Source organism: Alligator mississippiensis, chromosome 12 (genome assembly GCF_030867095.1).
Source record: "Alligator mississippiensis isolate rAllMis1 chromosome 12, rAllMis1, whole genome shotgun sequence".
In the NCBI taxonomy this organism is placed as follows: domain Eukaryota; kingdom Metazoa; phylum Chordata; order Crocodylia; family Alligatoridae; genus Alligator; species Alligator mississippiensis.
In genome coordinates, this window is record NC_081835.1 from 13,329,514 (window position 1) to 13,352,002 (window position 22,489).

General features: G+C 40.3%; 1 protein-coding gene across 3 annotated transcripts in view; it reads left to right on the plus strand.

Annotated features, from left to right (window-relative positions):
* The window catches only part of GRM7 (glutamate metabotropic receptor 7), a 558,095-nt gene that overhangs the window by 364,023 nt on the left and 171,583 nt on the right, over positions 1–22,489 (plus strand). For all 3 annotated transcript variants that reach the window (XM_059716000.1, XM_019499726.2, XM_014604538.3), the window contains exons 6-7: positions 9,995–10,195; positions 18,864–19,003. In XM_059716000.1, coding sequence (XP_059571983.1) covers positions 9,995–10,195; positions 18,864–19,003 — 341 coding nt within the window. The remainder of the gene's footprint in view (positions 1–9,994; positions 10,196–18,863; positions 19,004–22,489) is intronic.

Consider the following 22,489-nt stretch of genomic DNA (forward strand, 5'->3'; position numbering starts at 1 on the left):
TCGTGCATCAGCAGATGCATGACAAATAGGTCCAAGGAGGTGATACTTCCCCTCTATTGGCCGCTGGTCAGACCACAGTTGGAGTACTGCGTGGAATTCTGCGCGCCGCAATTCAAGAGGGATGCAGATAACCTGGAGAGGGTCCAGAGAAGGGCCACTCATATGGTTAAGGGCCTGCAGACCAAGCCCTACGAGGAGAGACTAGAGAAACTGGATCTTTTCAGCCTCCTCAAAAGAAGGTTGAGAGGCGACCTTGTGGCTGCCTATAAGTTCATCACGGGGGCACAGAAGAGAATTGGTGAGTATTTATTCACCAAGGCGCCCCCGGGGGTTACAAGAAACAATGGCCACAAGCTAGCAGAGAGCAGATTTAGATTGGACATTAGGAGGAACTTCTTCACAGTTAGAGTGGCCAAGGTCTGGAACGGGCTCCCAAGGGAGGTGGTGCTCTCCCCTACCCTGGGGGTCTTCAAGAGGAGGTTAGATGAGCATCTAGCTGGGGTCATCTAGACCCAGCACTCTTTCCTGCTTATGCAGGGGGTCATACTCGATGATCTATTGAGGTCCCTTCCGACCCTAACATCTGTGAATCTATGAAAGTGGTTATGACACTTTTTGGCTTCTACCAGTGTTTTTACAGGATGCATTGGATATTCCATGGGCTGTCACTGTGAGCAAGTATGTAAGCTGGTTTTCCTATTTATAATTATTATGCATGTGACTATGAGCAGAAGTTGATGCGATGCAGTTTAATCATAACTGAAAAAAATTATGGCCCAAAGAACTGAAGTCAAACCTCCTTCAGAGCTCATGTCAGCATAGCTTTGTGCATGCCACACCAGATCAGAGGCTTGAGCAAAGGCTGGTAACAATCTGTGCTTCATGAAGGAGACTTTGAGTGCCTATAGACGTGCTTCTTCACATTCTAAATCAAACTCCAGAATTGCCTCACTGTCATGTGTATTAAGCCCCTGTGTGTTTTAAAATGGCTGCAGGGGGGTGCTTTATCTAAACCTCATTGAACGAGCTTTAGATAAAACGTCCCGCGGCCATTATGAAGTGCACAGAGGCTTACTACACATGACAGTGAGTTTTTTTTTTAATTAGAGCGGCTGTCTGGGAACCTCTCTAATTAACGCCCCCCGCCCCCCACACCCCTGAGCATGTGTATAGGTGGCCCTTGTGTTTTCACCCACCTCAGATCTACAACCGCTTTGAGGTTTTTTTACCTTTCTGCAGCATTGAGTTTGTGGGGCATACGAGATTCCATTCTCTTGCATTGTTAGTCTGCACACAGAGCCGCGAGGTGTCCACTTTCATTGTCTTATGGTGTAGGGAGGTGAGTTTGACCCAGAGGATGTAAGTTAAAGATGATGATATACAGTGACACTCAGAAGCATCTTTATGACCATATTACAGAATAATGTAGTTCCAAAGAGAATCAGTGCTGCTGATCCCATAATAGTCTTTATATTCTCTTAATTTTGAACCCTATTAGTGATCTGTGAAGGTCTGTTATAGCACAGGTCATTTTTTTGCCATTCTAGTGATGAATATATTCTAAAGCTGAGTTTGAGCTGGGTTCTTTGGGCCTGGTTAGAGATAGTTAATCTGATTAGGCAAAGTTAGAGCCTGTCTGTAACAGTTTTCCATTTATTTCAATAGAATTATTCATGATTTATGCCAATGTTAGAGGAGACTTAGATTCTTGATGTTTATTGTTTCAGATACTGTACGTTTCCTCTGTCTATTAACGAACAAACTCAGCACTCGAAAAGGCATGCATGCAACTAACAATAATTGTGATTCCCAAATTTGTCTCAGAATATGAAGTTCTTTCTACTTATTAGAGTCAGAGTAGCATGGAGATATAGTCTGATGTTGAAGGTTGCCTGCAGAACAAATTAGAGGAGATGCTTATTCAGTTTTTATAATTAAGCCACAAATTTGGGGGAGTAGACTTTGGTAAGCTATTCTTTCTCCATTTCCCTGAGTTATATTACTGCCCCAGCTGAAACTGCTATCCCTATTCCAATTCAGAAAGCAGCACACATTATATTGAAATTGCCTCCTTTGGTGTGAAGACATTTGTTGACTTTCAAGTGTAATTTGAAAGTTTGCCTGTTCACCTCAGCTTTTCCAGGTAGGTGAAATGAGGGCTTTCCATGTCAAGTTTGTAGGCCCTTTTTATTTTAAATTATCTTGGCATGTGAGTTCTATTATGCAGTTTTGTTATGGGATCCTATGTTGTTATGTGGATGATATTGCAAAGAGGCTTGTATTTTGAACTAATTAATCTGCAGTATTTACTCTTCAGTCTCTTCATAGCATTTCAAAAATGAATGTATTCAACTAAAAACACAAAGAAATAAATTATCCAACCTCATTCCTTCACCTTTCTAAAGCGTTTAGATATGATATGTTACCAAAATACCAGTTTGCTGGACTGACAAACCTATGTAGAGAATGCATTTAGCTTCGGTAAACAAGCATTCAGTAGTTTAAGTGCTGTTTCTATCAGCACTTAAACTATTGAATGCTTGTTTACAGAAGCTATGACTATTTAGTATCATAATTGTTCTGCAATTTTTAATTAAGTAACTTTTAATAATCGCTAATACATTTTTCAATAACCTTACTATTATCTGACTATTTTTTAAGTCTTATTGTTGGATGTTCCCTTTAGAAATTAATTAAATCTCCCTCAAGATTGTCCCAAATTAATCTAGTTGAAGCAAAAGCGAAATAAGGTTTTGATATTTATCCAGCAGACAAAAAAGTGTCTACCATAAAAATGGTATCCTGTATTATATTGCTGCATGTTGTGTCCCACCGAAGTGCATGATGATCAGGATTAACCAAAGATTAGATAAGAAAAATTTGAAACTGAGAAAGCAGGCTTGAGAAAGAGAAGGCTTAGAAATCATGTAATCATTTAATCTTTTATGGAAGACATGGTATGTTGCTATTATGAAGACAAAAAAGATCGACAGCCCTTAAACCACTGCTCCATTTCTACAATCTCTGGAGCTGTTCATACAAGAGACCTTCTATCTCTTTGCATTCCCAGTGCACTGTTTTCCTTTCCCCTCTTCTGTTCCAGGTTTATTATACTCGTGCCTTGCATGCTAATCAGCATGAAACTGATAGGAGAATCACATCCTTCCTACTCTTTTCATAGGTAGCATAGTGGTGAGCACCTGAGACCTTAAGGGGAGGTGAGATTAAACATTTTGTCAACGCTTGCAGAAGCAGTTTTAGAAAGTGAGTCATATTCTTGATCCCAAAATTGCTATTGTGTTTCCTGCTTCTCCTGCTTTACTTAGATACTCCATTTAAAATCCCAAAACACAAGACTGCATTCTCTTCCAGCCATGTTTTGTGCGTATGTCTGAACCATCAGCTGTTGCATCAGCAAAGGAAATAATGGTACATGACCACAGAAAGGTCTCTAAATCAGGTCAGGGGGAGGGGAAACAAAACCCAAATCAGGCATGTGATAGAAAAAACAACAGATTCAATATCATGGTGGAAGTTGGACTTCTATTTAATTCTGTCGGTATTTTCATAGTCTGGCAGCTGGAGAGCTGTGTTGCTTTCTTTGAGCTCATCCCTTGGTTCTCAGCTTCATTCTTCTGAGATTCTCCAGGCGCGTCATAATACTTTTTAGTTTTGAATTCAAGAAGACTACTCATCAGAGTATTTACCAACCTGTGGCCACGTCTACAAGAGACGCTGACTGCACACTACCTCCTTACTGCTGCTCAAAAGCTCGTTATTAAGCACAGTAACGTCACATGGCATGAAGCGCAGTAGTAATGAGCTACTGCGCAGTCAGCATCACCAAAAAGACATTCGGGGATGCTACTGCGCGTTAGGGCGCAGTCGTTTAGTACTTGTGCACGCAAGTACTTAATGACTGTGCAGTAACAACTGTGCAGTCGGCATTTCATGTGGGCACGTCCTGTGAGATGTTGAAGTTTCAATAAGGTAATAGGTATTTGTAAATACTCTAATACCTTTTGTTTTTTTCTGAGTGCATTTAACAATAGTATTTGCAAAACATGTATTGCAAATTTACTTTAGGAAGCAGGAGGAAACTTTTGCTTAACTACTTTTGCTTAGCCCTCTTGTATAAGGGGTATAAGAAAGGAGAGAATCTGTAAACTTGATGCTGGACATAGGGCTGAGGGTAAACTAGAAAAACACAGCGTTTAGTCCGGAACAATTTTTATTTGAAGAATACGTGTTAAAGATAATTTCAAAGTAACCCTTTTGCTCCCTCGTTAATAAGCTAATTTACCCAAGAGTTTCCTTGGTAGAATTTTAATAGTTTCCATGTGTGGATCTCTGAACATAGCTTTCAGTTTTTGTGTTGTCTGTGATGGACTTTAATTCTGAAGATTTCAACTCATTTTCTCCACTTTCAACTTTATATAGCATCTTGTTACAGCCAGCAACCTTTAGCTACAGAGGTCTGGTTGAGATCCTATTTCATAATCATCAACAATGCTCTTTAATTCACTGTAGAGTAAAAGTTGTATAAATATCTGTAGGCATTCAATCTCATGGTCTTCAATGTGTCATCTTTTTCCTAAATTCTATTTTTTTTTTTTAAACAATGTTTTTAAAACCAGATCTTCTACATGGCCATATGTAAAAATGTGGCATAAGTGTTTGGTCAGCTTCTGCTTTGATCATTTTGAATTTATCCTTCTAGATACAGAAAAATTCAAATAAATACAAGCTTAGGAATATGTTGGCTGTGTCTTTTTTTTTTTATCAATATCCCTTCTTAATTGTCCTATTTACTTAGCTTTCAATACCTCTTTGCTCTTTTCAGCTCATTAGGTTTTGCCATCACTCTTTTGACTATCACTAAGTATTTGAGCTGGACTTCCACTTACTGGCCTGTGCTATTTTATTTAATTTTAGTTATTTTTGTTTGTTTCACTGCAAAAGTTAAATGACAGCACGCAGCACTGGGGGCAATAAATATTGTCTACTAACAGCAATTAGATGTTAATTTTTTTTCTCTCTGAGAATTTGAAATTTTTCCTTGGAATTGTGCCATGAGACTAAGAGCCTTCAATATGGAAGGAGCACCAGTAACATCTTCCAATAACATTTTTATCTGAGGTAGCAGTCAGCATCATCCAGGGCTTTTTATAAGCAAAAAAGAATGAGCTTTTTTTCATTTCAAAGTGGAAACTATCCTCGAATGAGAAATGAACATGTGAAATTGTATAAATGACTTTAAAATACGAAAAGTATTTCCTCATAATTGTATACACTTTTGATACAAAAATGGAAGATATTTTCTACCTTTGTTTCTGTGCCTCAGTTATTACTGGCAATAAGACAAGACAACAAAACAACAACAAATACAATTTGAAAAAAATTGCAGGGCTGCCCCAAACTTTCTAAGTAGTAACATTATTATAACTTGTAATATTTATGAACATTATCTGGGAAGTGTTGTGAGTATTTGAAGGTAGTTTTCCAGCCACTAATGCAAGCATTCTTGTTTCCTTCAAGTGCTAACCTAGAAGTAGGGGGACTGGCTGTATGAGGGGCAGAGTATTTCAGGCTCCCTGTTCCTTCAGACTTTTTCTTACATGCCTATAGCGCCAAGAATGGCACCAATTGGCACTAATTATATAGGCTCTTTCGTTAAAAAAAGTATGATATATTTTGTTGTGGTTTTAAGCCTAAAGCATTAATAAAACAAAAGCAACCACAGGTGTTTGTACTTTTGCTACTGCATCACTAAAAAATTCTTCATGAACTTGCGAGATTTTTTCCAGTTGGAGCGAAGTTTCCATTTGAACAAGCAGTTTGAACACATAGCGGTATCATTTATGTATAAGTTACCTGTGTTACATTAAGTAACATAACATGTTAGACTACATGATAAGGTCACTGTGGCTTTTGAAAGCTGAACATTTCAAATGGCCATTTAGCCGTATAAAAAATATTCATTGGGTGTGCCTGTACGTCACCCTACATCGTCGTATGGTGCGCTGTGTTGACGCAGCAGTCATGTGTCTGTACACATGAGCGCCAGCAATGTCACCGTAGTGGCGCACTCCCCAGGTATAGCGCACAGCTAGAGTGACGTAGTGGCGAAATTTAACTGTGCGCCACACATACAGCACAGTGACCACCTATACTGCGCCGTGCTTTAGTACTTCCAAAGGTGCCGCAACAACATCTCCATATGGCAACATATAGATGCGCTCATCTTGTACTTCTTTCTGTATTTTTACTGTATTTTTTTTTCAGTCTGTATTTGTTCCTGTAGTACAGACCTTGAATTTTAGGGACTAAATAAAAGTCTTGACCATGCTGTTGTGAACAATGGGGTCTTTTCTAAGTTGTGCTTCGTTACTAACAAAAAAGTGCAAATCTTTTCAAGCTGTGTTTCTCTCTCTCATGCCTAAACCATATATATGTGGATCAAAATGTACAGCAGCTACATTTTAAAGGTCATTTACTATAAAATTTTGTATGCAAAAGCTGCACACGCAGTGATGCACATGCTGTTATGTATCAGTAGCTCTATAAGTTTGGACCATATGGGATACATAAGTATTCAAAAAGTTCCACCAGGTTTTCTGAAACATATTTTATTATTGATTGTATTTTATTATTTTCAGATCTTCACATTGTTAGTGCAGCTTTGTTTCATGGATTTTTGCTCTGTCTTCTTCCACTAATATCTTAGCTGCTAAAGATTTTTTCCCCCCCTCCTCTGTATTGGTCACATATGCTTCTAGCACTCAATATGTTTAATCAGTATTGTTTGTGTTCAGAGTTTCAATTCTAAGATTGCTTCCCTTGGCATCCCTTTCCATTGCATTACTAATTTGGTTATGTAGCTCAGCTAAGGGCACTTAAAAGCATTTTCCTCCTTGGTGTCTGAAAATGTAATATGGTCTGTAATCAATGAAAGGAGAGTGGAGTGATATAAAAGGACAGTAGGTAAATCTTCAAAACCTGGAACCCATTTTACCCTGCTGAATTATTTGCAAGGAATTTGGTGTTGCTAGTTCAGTTCTGAATTGTAACTGAGCTTTTGTGCCAGAGAATTTCTTAAATCGTGCTATCCAGATTGGATGGATTGGAGCTTTGCTGTTTAGCACTTAGTGAAGCAACAAGTAAAACAAATTCCACATAACTGAAAGTGTATGTGGAGGAAATGCATATTTGTTGGTCACAGAAAAAGCTGAGTGAATAGGTCACTGCAAATAATTTGCTAGATATACAAGGGCTCCCTTTGTGATCTTCTTCATTGTGTTTATTCATGATCTTTTCATTCGCAGTCCTCTACCTATTTATTTATTCATTGTTCTTGTCTTTAAACTATGGATTGGCTGTGAACATAATTGATGTTTAAGTAATGTCACATGTTAGCCTTTCAGTGTTTCCCTCACCCCCTGCTGCCTGTACAGAAGTGAGGAAAACAAAAGGATTTTGCCTGGATATATTGATTTCTACAAACCTGTGAATCTGAAATTAATGATAGGTTACTAGTATTGTTGTGGTACTTGTCAGCCAATCAAAAAAGGGGTCCCAGGTGTATCAGATGCTGGGCAAATACAATGTTTGAGAGTTCCTGTCCCAAGAACTTACAGACTTAATAGAAAAGATGAGCACTGAATAGGAGAATGACAAGAACATATCGTTCCTGCTTGATTAGAGCTGCCTCAGTAGCTCGAATTATCTGGAGTCCAAAGCCAAGAAAATGGCTCTATTGTGGTAAAAACTGCTTCACTAACCCTGTATGGTTCCAGTATATAGTTAATGTAACAAGTGAATACGTAAGAATGTGATTTGAGCAGAAACGTACAAATGGGGAACTCATTCTTCTCACCAAAACTTATTACCAGGGTGATTTTTTTTTCCTCTTGGTATCAGTGGATTTAAGCACAATTGCTGAATGGCTTCACCATTAGTGCCTCTTTCAAATTGAAGATGATAGAATTAGTATTTTCTTCTCTTAAGCCCCAATCCTAAATTATTAGTTTTCAGGTTATTGTGAGAATTGTTGCTGGGATCTGGTTTCACTGAGCTCTTTCCATGATCAGGACCATTTAAGGCTGCTGAATGACCTAAGGTTGAAAAAAAGGTTTTGTCTAGTAGATAACTGAATAAGTGGCTTGCGATGTTCCAGCTGTTAAAAATACACTGGACTTCTATAGCTTCCTACGAAGCATCTTGGAACACTTAACAACCAGTAATTATGTTTCACAAAGCCCTGGTGAGATAGGTGAGTATAATCACACATTTTGCAGCTGGACACATTGAATCCTGCAGGTGTTGCTTGCCCAATATTAAACAAAAAGTTAGACTTGAAAGATCTGGAAATAAAACCCAAGAGACTTGGAACATAATACTGTTTTCTTCCCCCACAGACAACACTGTCCCTTATATATCATATTTGTGTGTGTGTGTTTGGGGGGGGGGGGGTGTATGTATGTGTATATGTGTGTGTGTGTGTGTGTGTGTGTGTGTGTACATATACCTACAGACAAGGTTCCTTGGGTGAATTTGTTATCTTTTATTAGACCAACCCATTTGCCAGGCTCTGTGCAGTCAGATTGGTGCCACTGCTGCCCCAGGAGGCTCCCAGTTAAGGCTGCTGGGTCCAGCACAGTTGTTGGTCCCAGCCTCCCCTACCCCACCCAGGACAATTAGGTATGTGCCAGAGTGTGCATGGAAGCGTGTGCCCTAGGGCACAAAGGAGCAACACAAATATGTACTGCTGCTATTTGTGCTACGGAAAATGCATACCCCTGCATATGGGGACATGCCCCCTGAGGGTATCTTCTACCATCATGCTCGATCTCACTTGGAAACAGTGTTCTTGAGAGTGCCAGTTGAAAGTATCCTCAGGGCAGCTTCACTGCCTCATTTCTGTTATTTGTAGAGTGGGAACAAGTGGGTACACATCTACTCTGGGAGGTGAGTTTTGGGTGTCACAGATGCAGTATAAATAGACCTTAAAATGTATCTCTGCCTCAGTTCCCTGTACCTCCCTTGGCTTATTTCTTCCTTGCCCATTTGAAGTGCAAGTTGTCTGGGGCAGAATGTATGCAGCACCTAACATGCTAAAGGGAGGTCTCTGTTTTAATGTTAGTATAATACATATAATAAATAATTAAACATTAGAAGTAATAATTTTTTTTAACATGACTGGTCCCCCGTCCGTCTCTCCTCCTCCCCCCCGCCTTGGTAGTATTTTAGTGAGAGCAATAGACTGCACTGTTTTGGAATCCTTATGCTAAGGCCTTATTTTGCAAAAATATTTTGATGGCATATGAAGGACCCTTTACTCCCTACAAGAGGAGGAAAAGAGGGGTTCATCATTAATGTAAGCATACTTTGCTGCCTCAGAGGACATTAACAGTCGGCATATAAGTGAATTCTCCTGAGCATCCTTTAGGTTGTATCAGCAATGATTCTTCTTCAGTCTGCCTGTGCCTTTCAATTAGAGACTGAGATTTGAAAGGCAGTATGTCACATCCAACTTTATAATACCAGCTGTGCTTTGTTGAAAAAAAAAAAAACTTTCTTCAGTCAGAGACTTATTTGTGGTGCAGACGATACTGTTTGTCTCTTTGGAGATGGTTCCCAGTGGTTATAGTTTATGTGCTTATGAATAAGGTTTGCCTCTGTGGTTTTTGTGCCAAAAATATGAAAGGTTTAAAGTTCAAGGTTACAGTTTCAAGAACTGAGAATATATTTTTTTTCCATTTGATTATAAAATAATTAAAAGAAAGAATACTGCAGCCATGATCTTAACAAAAGAGAAGAAAACAGAACAAAAAAACGCCCCAAACTGCACTGTACCGACTGAATACCTTCATTTCTTTAAGACTGCTCAAAGTGGATAGGCTTGTATTTGGTACCAGGAGAATTCTGTACCTCACCATCCTTCTCTTTGTGTGTGTGTGTTTGTGCATGTGTGTCTGTTTGTTTTCCTGTGCAGGGCAGGAGAGAATTGGAAAGGACTCCCATTATGAGCAAGAGGGGAAAGTTCAGTTTGTGATTGATGCTGTGTATGCCATGGCTCATGCCCTCCATCATATGAACAAGGATCTTTGTCCTGATTACCCAGGAGTTTGTCCGGAGATGGAGCAAGCAGGAGGCAAGAAGCTGCTGAAGTACATACGTAGTGTTAACTTCAACGGTGAGTGCAAAGAGAGACACTGTCCCAGAGCTCCCGGGCCACATAAAAGTTGGGAATTTATTTTGTGTCTAGACTATACATGTAGTTTCCCTAGATTCCTGAATGAGCGGAGTTGCCATTTTTATGTAGTTCCTGTTTAACATCTGCTTGAAGATTTTGTGTTGCTTTGCTTGAAGCAGAGAAAAATGATATAATTTCAGACTTACAGCATTTTGTCTGACTAAGCCTGGGTTTTTTTATTGGGATTGATGTGGTGTAACCGTTTTCAGGTGGGCACATGTGGGAATTAATATGAAGCCACTAAATTGTTTTCATAAGCCCAAGATTTGCTCTTATTGGCAAAAATGGGTGATGGGCTGAAAAATTACTTGACAAATGCCAAATTCAAACTTAATTAGATAGATAAATAGATCTATATATAATTCAGTTTGAATTTGGCATTTATCAAGTAATTTTTCAGCCCATCACCCTTTTTATATATATATATATATAAAATATGTAGATGTGTTATATGTAGGTTTTCAGCATCTTTTAAAATACAACCGTTTATCTATTTAATTTCCCCTAGTTGGAAAAAAAACAAAGCGAGACTCCGTATACGGGATCTAGCCTGCTTGTCACATGCACAAGGATGAGACAGCCAGTCAAAGGGTCAGGCTTATTTGCAGGTTTCAAAGCTAGTGACTTGGGCTTACTAAGCAGAAAGTCCTAGGGTAAAAATTGCTCCAGTCCTCCAGAAGGTCCATAGCGCATAAGCACAAACAGTTTGACAGCTATATCTGAAGATGAGATGATGTTAGTTTACATCTCCACAGCCATTTGGGCTTCAGCCACCAAATAAAAGTGATCTTCATTAGTCCGAAGTCTGGGTGTGACAGCTTTAATATTGCCGCTTGCTGATAGTGTATGGCAAAGGGCTTTCATTTATGCTTCCCCCTTCAAGATTGTGTGAATTTGGCTGAGATGCTATAGCAGGATTTCCTCATCCCTGTGAATTTTATTGAAAGTTTATTTGCTTCATTAACATACATGGGGGAGATTCATGTGGGACCAGCCCCAGAGCCATAACAGCTAAACACTCACAGAAGTTAGCCTTACAAGCAATCTGCTATTATTTCCTCCTCATAAACTCTGTTAATATCTGTAACAGGAGCTTTTTAAATGCTCTGTCTCAGCACTCTGCAAGCCTGAGACCCAGCCTCACATTGTCAAATCTAGGAATCCAAAGTCACACATCTAAATACACATATAGGGCTCACTAGGCAGTGATGTCCGGAAGAGTCAAACAGGAGGCACCACTCTCATTGTTACATAAATGCAGAGTTTCTGCATCTTTGAAAATCAGACTTTATTAACTCCAGTGACATTACACAGATTCTTTATATTTTGCATGCGCCTGAGTGCTTTTGTGACAGTCTTTTATTGGACAACACATGGGATATTGAACCCAGGGCCCTCATATATAAATGCACACGCTGTGAGAACTTGAGAAAAGAGCAAAACCCACATAATTGAGGGCTATAATAGCTCTATGCACAGAGAAGGCATTTGTAATGCATATTAACTCTGGTGTTAACCTTTGCTGGGTTGGGGTCTGGTTTAGTTGTCTAAATATGGATGGAGGTGATTAACATTAGGCATTTTTACATGTGCTCCAGGGGTCATGGGGGTGGAGGGGAAGCTTTAATTAGAGTGGGTCCGAGAGCCCCTCTAATTAAAGCGCCCACAGTATCTTGTGTATTAGCATCCCCATGATGCAAAATGGTGACGGGGGTGCTTTAACTAAAGCTTGTCGAAAGAGTTTTAGTTGAAGTGCCCCCGCCACTGTTATGAAGTGCCAGGATGCTGATACACAAGGCGCGGAGGCTGGCTGGTGCGTGCTAATTAGCACAGTCCAGCAGACTTGATTTGCTGAGTCTGCTCCAACGCACCGTAATTACAGCATGTCAGAGCAGCCTTCCCAAACGTGTACAGGCACCCCTAAGTATTTGAAAATGCTAATTGCCTTCCCTTTCTATAGCAGTTTGCAGACTAATAGATACATGCAGAGGAGACACAAATGGGCTGTAACATTCAGATGAGGAAAAAAATCCTGGACCTCATGATCTGACTTGAACACCTTAGGTAACAGAAAGGGATTTTTTTTCTCTCTCAAGTAAAGCATTGCACAACTAGTAAAGTATATTATAGGAGATACCCCACCTCCTCCCCCTCCTGGCCCCACCTCCTTTGCTAGCTATTGTTAGAGGCAAAATATTGCTGAACTAGTAACCTCGGGAATAAAATTTTATCTTACTGATTTTGGAAAGAGAATAGAAACTTACTAAGATAAAGCACTATAATAATAAAAGAAACACAATATTTATGTGCATTTACTAATCTGGCATTTAGCAGATGATTCATGTTCTTCTCCAAAGGTGACAGGGAGGTTCTTGGAAAGTAGAGAGGTTGAATGCCCATTCAATCATTTTAATAACTAGCAGGAACTAAACTATTTAGTGAATTTTGCCTCATTTCCTGCTCATAGCACGCTCACAACTAGATTACAGTGTCCTCAATTTCCTGTCCAGAATTTACCGGACTGATATTTTGCAAGATTATTTTTCCCTCTTATTACAATTGGTCACATAAACCACATGGTGTTGTTTTCTTCCTTTGTAACGGTCAGCTCATAAGCAGCGTGGGGCCCAAAGAAACTGCTGTTGCTTTGCATTTGACAGAGAGATGTAGAAGATAAAGTGCATTTTGGAATTTTTAGACAAATTTGCATCAGTTATTGCTTAGCTACATATGCTTAGCCCTAGACAATATTGCTGAGGAGGGACGGGCACAGAGAGAGCACAAATAAGTTTCCTTTAAGATGTATTATCCTTATGAGAGTTTACTTTTCCCTTGTTGTATTCGCAAAGAACTATTTAGATGTGTTTTCACACAGAGCTGCAAAGTTTCCTGTTATTGTCACTGTGCCATGGCTCTGGTGAGATTCTGGGGGCTCTGTTCCCTTTCCACATTGAGCCTCTGCCTCATATACAATATTGCAGGTGTGTTAAAAGTGCAGTAATCTAAAACATTCTTTCACCAGAGTCGAAAGCAATCACAGGCACGTCCATAGCAGGGTGGGCCCAGGTTTTGCAGAAGGGATTTTGGGAACTCTGTCTTCCCATAAGTAATGTCCCATTCCTTGTAAAACGTACCCCTTTAAGACCATAAGGGTCTGAGCTGCAAAAGCGATGGATGGCTTGAGCTGTACATTTGTTTTGTCATTCGTGTGACCCAACCTCAGTTGCTCAGCCTCAAGGAGCCACGAGTGGTAGGGTGAGTAGTCAGAATTGCTGTCACCACGTTCAGTCCACGCTGTGATTTAGGAGTGGGGAATGTCGCACACATTATTGCACTTCACCAAATAAGTATGTTGAAGCAAGATTATGACAAGTGCACAGGAATGAGGAAATCAAAGAGAAGGTGTGTGGAACCCATTCACAGGTGGCACGGTGTTTTCCTGTGCTTGGGGAGTGATGCCCAGGCATGCCTCTTGTGGTTTGACATCCCAAAGATGGTAGGAAAGAGGCAGTTGGGCGACCCTATCCAAAGACAGATACAGCCTAGGTTGCTTAGTTTGTCCTGGGGCTTCTTCCTAGAGAAGTTTAGTTCTATACTGCTCCTGTGAGGGTCACTAGCTAAATGCTACCATTTGGCTTATATCTCATTAAGTCTCACACTCTCATTTCTGTAATGAGGTTCATAATGAAAACAGAGAATAGTGTAACATGATTCCTGTTTCTTTATTATAAATGGAAGAAATGCCTTCTCATGCACCTTACATCTATGATCTTCTGATCCTGATTTGTATAGCAGGGGTGCAAATAGATGTACTTTTAACCATGCAGACAAAATCATCTTCCCTTTGCTTGCTTCAGTTTTTTTCTTTCATCCCCTACAAAGATCATGACATTCATGAAGCAAGAGCTCAAGCAATCTTTTAATGAGTAGAGACTGTGAATTTGTAGTAGGAGCTCAGTATGAATTCCAATATTGTCTTACAATCTTGAGAGCAGAAAAAACCCGATGCAGTGAGATTCTGAATATTAATCTCACAGTGCAGTGATGGTATTCTTTCCCGATGACCTGAAAAAATGAGGGATGCTTTTTCCATGAACTCTGCAGGTCCTTGTCAGAACTGCAGTGACTCTGAACTGAGTCATAAAGAAACACCTTAGATAGTCACATTTATCAAGCACCCTACCTTTCTCTTATTAATTCAGTTCCCTTCTTGATGAGTTTCTTGTGGTGATTAAGAGACAGAAATCCTACAAAATCAAATAAATCGTGCCTTTTTTCAAATGAGTTCTTCATGTGAAGAGGCATCATGTACAGCATGTCTAGTGAGAGTATAACTTATTCTTTGGGAACTGAAGATGAATTAATATTTCATAACACCACTGAATGTTCAGGCAGCTACAGTAAGGAGAATATTGCTAGATTTATAAGTTGCTTTTTAGAAATGTGGAGAAACTAACTCTTAGTATGTTTACTGAAAGAGGACAAAATTAAATTTATGTCAGCTTTAAATACCCAGAAAGATCCTGCTAACCTGTTATCATAATTAAAAGAAGAATAAAAATAATACATCACATTGGCTAGGCAAATATTAATAATATGTTTCAGCCTGCAGGTTTTGCAAGTGCCCCTGTTAGATATTTTCATAGTTTGCATTAGGAAATCAGATAGAGAACACAGAATAAAATGCTGTAGCAGTTTAAAAAAACACCCTAGAAGTCACATGATGAACACTGTGTGCCAAAACATGCAGTCACAAAACCCATCAGGATTAAAAACTGACTAAAAACCAGAAGATTTGTATTTATTAGGCCAAACCAGTTACTCCACTTTCAAAAAGCCAGTCAACTCAGGGACCGCATCCACGTGAGCGTGGACGTTTGGTTCCCCAAGGTCAACTGGCGGTGGCACACCTTGTGGCACATGGCAAATTACCCTGGGTGGAGGAGGGGAGGCTGGGGCGAGCACTGGGCTGGCCTCAGCAGCCTTACCTGGAGTCCTGGGGGCTTCCCAGGGCTGCAGCAATGGCAGTTCTGCCTCTTGAAGCCTGGCTGGCAGCCGGAGTGTGGTTCTGGGCAGCCAGGGTCCAGTTTTGAGTGTGCACTGCTCCACTTTCTTTTTCCCTGCAGGTTTTTTGAGCCCTGGATATCCAGGGGTCAACCCCCCCCCTCCAAGCACTACTTGTTTGGACATGGCCAGAGAGAGTTTTTTTATGTGGGATCCAACATGATCATAACTGTCTGCCGTTCGGCAGACATTGAATAGCTTACTCTCACTCCCCCCCAAGAAAGTCACTCACAATTTTGTGTGTGGTGGGGTATAGATTTTCAAATAAATTTAAAAGTAGAAATGAGGATATGCCTGGTTAAAAAAAAAAAAAAAACAACAACAAAAAACAACCCAGATATGTATTTATGCTATTCAAATACATTTTAAGGAAAGTGTAACTTAAAGGTAAACACATATTAATGGGTAATCACATTTAAGTGATGTTATTAGTTATGACATGAAGTATAGTGCATGACACTTCAGGAGATTAAAACAGCACTGTGTAGGTAGGGAAGTGGCAGATATGATGTCTGCAGGAATTATGCATATAGAAATCATGAGCAGTCATGATGCATCCAGCCCCAGATTCAGAAAAAGCACTCTAGTGTCTGCTTAATTAGAAGCACAGTCTCAAGTGCCTTCCTGAATCAGAGACCCAGGGAGTAAGCACCAACAGCAGTTACTACTCCTGTTGAGCAGGAGAGATATTAAAGAGCTACACAAAGGAAGCCATTTGAAGGGCACAACAAAAGGTTTTATTATTCTTGCAAAACCCAGAAACTGCAGACTCCTGAGCACCATCCACTAGCACATTGACTATTTTCACATCTACCAACGTCCCTCTTTTATACGTACTCCCATAACAATAAGCATTCTCCATAGCAAGCGCAGCAAGCTGTGTTTGTTGTACAGGGCTATAGTCCGGAAGGCGTTGAATACTTTCAGTAGAGTTAATGGCTCACTATCACCATTATCATCTGCAGGCACTCAAATTTGCCACTTCTTTGCTACTTACTGCACATAGTGAGGGCTCCTACCTCCCTCCCTCCCCAACGCATTCTCATCGGGGCTGCCATCATTTGATTTCTAGATTCCATTTAAAAACCAGGTATCCTGCTCATCTGGGTATATAACATTTAAAAATCCTTTCCTTTTTTTAAGGCAACTTTTAATCTTACCACTAACATTCCATTTACCAAGTTCACCCCTCATCTACTTAAGCAAAAAATGAGCATATAGATGCCTGCATGTAGATGTCTGTATGCAGTCAGTTAGCTGTCTGCATTACTCCCCGATTTCCAGGGTGTAACCTCAGGTGATACAAGATGTCATGGTTTAATTGACTTCATTGGAGCCAGGATAATTTGCATCGGCTATGAACCTTCCCCTTAGTGTGTAAAAAAACCATCCATTTGTTCATGTACATGTTGTTCCTTTGATTGGGTCCGATGACTATAACTACAAAGGTTGACGATGCCTTCTGGAAGTCCAGATCCATCTGAATTACCATAGTGTATATGGGGGTGGGTGGGGGGAGGCCACACGTAAAGGACTGGATCCAGGAGCCAACTAAGAGTCAGTGCAAGCATGCCACCTGCTGCTGGCCCTTCCACTGCTGCTGCCACTACCCAAGGCAAACAGCTTCCTAGATCCAATCCTTTGTCAGCTGTGACAAGCATAGTTTGCTAATGATACACACTCTTAAAAGTCATGGTGAATCACGTTTACTGTTTGCAGAGAGATAGTAATGTTAGTCTGGTGATTTACTACCTGTGGTGACTTTCAGAAGGAGCCTAGGAATTGTAACCCCTCCTCCTCCACCTAAGAAATGTTTTCCCACTGTAAATGTATTCTGGCTGCATTAATCTGGAATGACAATTAAATATCTACGTAGTACCCAGAGGGGGCAAGAAAAGAGAGATTTCAGTGGAAGATTTTCTGTACCAGCCTTTGAACTTAATCTATGTCTGATCTCAGAGGAACTGTAGAATAGACGAGAAATAATTTACCAGGGTTAGAATTTGGAAACTATGCTAATTCACTCCTTCAAATCTTCTTTCACATACTGGGATTCAATGAAGAATGGGAATTCTGAAGAAAGCCATAACTAAAGCTCAGTGCTACAACAGGATAGATTTTTTCATTGCTTCAAGGGAAAAAAAGTTCTGTAGTAGGAGGAAGTTTTGAATATAGATATACTAGTGCATTGTCATGATCTTCAGTCTTGACACAATATCGCTGTACCCCACTGAATCATATTTTTATGCATCTTGAAATAAATGCTGTCTTTGAGATTTTTCCCCTAGTCCTATATAAAAAAAAATATGTCTCTTTGAATACCCATGTAAGAAGGAGCCTTGCATCTGAATCAGTGCTACAGTGCTACTATCTAGAATGCAGATTTCCTGGCTAGAGTTTTCTTTCCAATAAATCATTTCTAATGTAATAAAAAGGCATCAAAATTCAGTCTGTCATCTCCCTATCATATGAAATGTGTCTAGTTTTCCCCTTTTATGTACTGGCAATGGATGTGCTAAGAGGAGGGGGCTGGTGGTCAACCCCACTGCCCAACAAAGTGCCTATTCAGGAGAAGTAAATTATAAACTCAGAAGTCCAGAGGGAAGCTTATCTAATATTTACTCAGAGCTGACTAAGGGGTGCATGGTCAGACCGTAGGTCATCTAAAATAAATGATGCAACTAGCAAGCAGGCTGTACCAGGCCACCACTCTGGATCTTAACAGCAGTAAACATTGTTGAGCATGCTGCACTTTGGCCCCCCGATGCATCAAGCGAGTTCTGGGCTCTGTAGCTCTGGTGCTATGACTCTCTACCAAGCTCCTCTACCTAATATAAGTCACAGGAGTGGGTCCAGAATCCATCCCAAAGCTGTTCATGACTAGGCTACCTGAGAACAGCAGGTATCAATGTCCTCGAGTCTAAACGAGGGAGAGTACAAGGAGAGATTATGAGCAGTTTCCCTATAGTTTGCTCTGCTCTTTTCCATCCCAACTGCATGCTGATTACTGGAATAAGAACATATTGTGGAGGAGGGAGCTATTTCTGGATGCCCGTCAAGACTCACAAGACCTGGGCTGTCTTCTGACGGCAGTATCTCTCAGAAGCAGATGGAATATTTTTGGAGGGGGTGGAGGGGAATCACTTAGAGATTCCATTCACAGGTCTGGTTTTCACTAACCTACTCCCTTAGCACAGAGAGAGGGGGAAAAAAAGAGAGGGGAAGAGCAAAGCTCTTCTCATCTTTCTTGCTGTGTGCAGGGTGAGAGTGAAGACAGATGTTATTTTATGGGCTTTTTTTTCTTTTAAGCCAGAGGCTATAGGTCTTGATAGTTAATCACAGAAAGAGGGATAGGATTATAACACTGTCCCAAATGGTGTCCTATGATGTCCTAAAGTGCCCGTTTACACTTCTGTAATGATGGATGGCCTCTGCCTGAGCTGTGATGCCAGTCCGAGAGCTTCCAGCCATGACCAAACAAAACGAGTATTGTAAAGCTTTGGCATTTTGTTTGTTTGTTTGTCTGTCTCACTTCCTTCCTCAGGCAGTGCTGGCACTCCAGTGATGTTTAATAAAAACGGGGATGCGCCAGGGCGCTACGACATCTTTCAGTACCACACAACAAACACCACCGCCCCAGGTTATCGTCTGGTTGGCCAGTGGACAGATGACCTACAGCTTAATGTGAGTCCAATTTCCTCTTTGCTTCCTCATTTTCCGCAGAGTGGAGTAACCCAGCAGAAAATAGGGCTGGGACCTCTGTTACCTTTTTTATGTGGACGTAATTTTTTCTGCTCCATTCTCTGTTGCCCTGTATGCAGCATGTTCTCACCTAGTGTCCAATCTGCACTGATTAAAACTGAGTCTGATGACCACGCAGACTGTTTTTTTTTCTTTTGCATATCTGAACTCTAGCTGCTAACCAGGACGGTGGCCTTGTTCCCTATAATGCAGAGTTACTTGAAACTGCTGGGTTTTCAACTTTCGAAATGCAAATTGCTCTGAACATCTCCAACTTGGTGCAAATGAAATGGATTTTTTAGCTGCTCATATATCCCAAAGGTTATTTTTATGCATTTAGGGATGAGGCGTTTCTTACGTATGAGACCAATCCTTACGTAATTGAAAGGTAAGAATAGGCAAGCTGATGTCACTATGTAAAAAAATGACTATGACTCTTATTTGCATCTGCAAAGTCAACTTTTTCATCTGTGGCGCATGAGTCATTTTTTCTTCATTTTTTGTGTCTTTTAAGAAAGGACTACCTACCTATATATATATAATGGATGTGAGCATATGAGCAAGTGTGGCCCAGATGAAAAGGCGGAGTATTGGCTAGTGTACACTATAGAGTATTGGATACAGGAAAAAGAAGCCTCTCTGAGCAGAGAGCATATCTCCCTGAACTGGTCATAGGTAAAAACACCCTCTATTCCATTGTCTCCTACAGGGGAGGGGTAAGCATCATTGGAAAGCTAGCAGTCCCCCTGCAAGCATGAATTGGGTAGAAAAAAATAGTCTAAGAGTAGGGCACTGGATTGGGACTTAGAAGAGCTGAATTCTGCTTTTGCCCCAGTAAGAAACTTCCTGTTTGGTTTTATGCAAGTTATTTTGCCTTCCTCTACATGGGGGACTTTTACCAGGTTCACTTAACTGTCTAATTCAGTGCAAACCCCTGTGTGAACATCTCTATTTCAGTGTAGCAGGCAGTTTTCAGTTTAATGTAAACTTGTTCCCTGTCTATTTGAGGTGAACCAAAGGAGGCCACTCCTGTTGTGAAATAAGTACCCATAAAAAGGTTGTCGTTTTCTACTTGAATTTATACCTTCACTAATAGGAGGGCAACTTTCCCAGGAAGTCAAGGTCTCCTGCTAATTTATATTGGATTTCCTCACTGGTAAAAAGTGGCTGACACTTTCCTTACCTCACAAGGGAGTTGTGAAGATAAATCTATTAATGATGGTGAATATACCACCATGGTGCAAAGCAGTATAGTACTGAAACATACTGCTCCTGCTCCACACAGACTGGCTCCTGAACCAAAAGCAGTGAGTAAGTGTCATTATGAACGGCAGAAAGTATTGGGCTAGGTATAGACATTCAAAAAGCCAGAGGTGAGGTTGATCTAAGTTACGTGGGTTTCTGTAAGCAGCATAGTTTAGATCAGTAGTGAACAGAACACACATTCACCCTTTGATGGGGGAGGGCAAATCTTAGACTGGGTTCCTCCATTTTTAAACCAGTCTGTGTGCTGACCTTCTGTTCTGTTACGGATATAGACTGATTTTGTGTGCCAAACTTCTGTTCTATTATAGGTACAGACCAGTTTCCGATCTCTTATACTGGTAAAAGTGTAATGTCTGTATCCAGCCTTGGTATATATGTAGCACTGAAATAATGCAACCATTCCACTTCCAGTTCCTTTGCTACCATTCATAAGAGTGCCTCAGCATGGTACTGTCCTGAGCCAAAAAGACATCCTTTATGAAGCCCTTGGGTACTGCAGTGATGAGGACTATTAGCCCTCCCTAAAAGCTGGGAATACTGTAATATGGAAATGTAATTTAATCTGAAACATTTTCTCCTTATGTTTAATTTTAATGCATTCTGGAGCTTAAATGGATAATACAAGTAATTAATGGCATAGCCAAGGGTCGCTCTTTGTACCTGACCATTATATTGCTTTTCCTCTTTAATTCCATACTCATTATGGGATGAGACGTGTTTTTAGCATTTTTCAATCTGCTATGTTTTATTTAAAGCAGACTGCCTTATTAACTTTCAGTTTACACTTCTTTTTTTTTCCAAAATATCAATATTTTATTAACTAGGTCCTACTTTGGATAAATTACTCACCCTGACCTATTATAGTTTTAAACAGAAATTAATGGAGCTTGATTTTTTTTTCTTTTTTTTAACTGGTGAAGTTGTGTTGAGCATTTCCATAAAAACAACCCCCTTCACTGGACTTGACTAGACTCTCCTCTATCAGGAGGTTCATTTACTACAGTAACTTCTGTTCTCCTTGCCTGTGTATTGCACTGTCTAAATACATCTAGGAAGCTGGATTAGTCCTGTTCTCATGAGAACAAGAAACCTTGGCAATTTCAAAGTACTGTAGCTAGGAATTCTCTAGAGAAAGAAACTGAAACACTGGTTCTTACTAAATAGGTCCCAAGAGAAACAGACAAATCCTGCAGTTGCCTTGCACGTTTATTTCTGCAGATATCTCTGTGGATGTATTCTTTTAATGAGCATAATGATATCATGAAGGACCGTCCAGTGTCTGGTTGATTGGCTCAGATTTGGAAGACCAAAGTTCACCTCCCTGCTTTAGTTGCAACTTCTTAGGTGGCTTTGGCTAGTCTCTTAGGGCAAGAGCCCAAAAGGCACTTAGGCCCCTAAGTCTCAATTTTGGAAAAATTTGGTGAGAGACAAGAAAAGCAATCCACAAAAACCCTGCCTAGCCACTGGCTTCCTGAGAGGATGTAGGCACCTAGTTTTCACTAATAAAATACATAAGCACCTAAAATTGTGCTACTCTACGTAGTCAGAGGAACTGCCTCCATGGTAAGACTGAGCAGTGTGCTTCCTCCCTGTACCCGTTTTGGATTCATAAGCTAGGGCCTCTTGTGCCTTTGCCTCCTGAGGGACCCATCCAGTAGGCATGCTCAGAGCACACTTCAGCTTCCCTGACAGTATTGACTCTAGCACAGAGGCCAGCATCCAAAGCTCAAACCCAGGTCTGCAGTCTGTGTATTCTGCTTCTGGAGTGGGCATTTGAAAGTTGTGCATTATGATACGCAACATCACCATACCCAAGTCCCTTTGTCAGTCATGGCTTTAGTCAATTAGTGCCTCAGTTCTCCATCAGTAAAAGGGACAAAATAGTTCTTTCCTGCCTCACATGAATGGTGGTAATGCATAGGCATTAGTGATTATGTGGTGCTTAGACACTAAAGGGCTTTTAAGTGCCTAAGATAAGAAGGCTTTTGTTTGGCGGGGATTGCCGCTGTAGGCAAGTAAAATTTGTTTCTTTTCTCTCATTTTTATCTCCCTTGTGTAATTGATGGGCAAGTAGATTTTCCAGTTTAGTTTTCATAACAATATTGCAAGGCTAATTTATATTTACAGATGAGAAAATTTAGTCTTGTATTCAGAATACCTTGG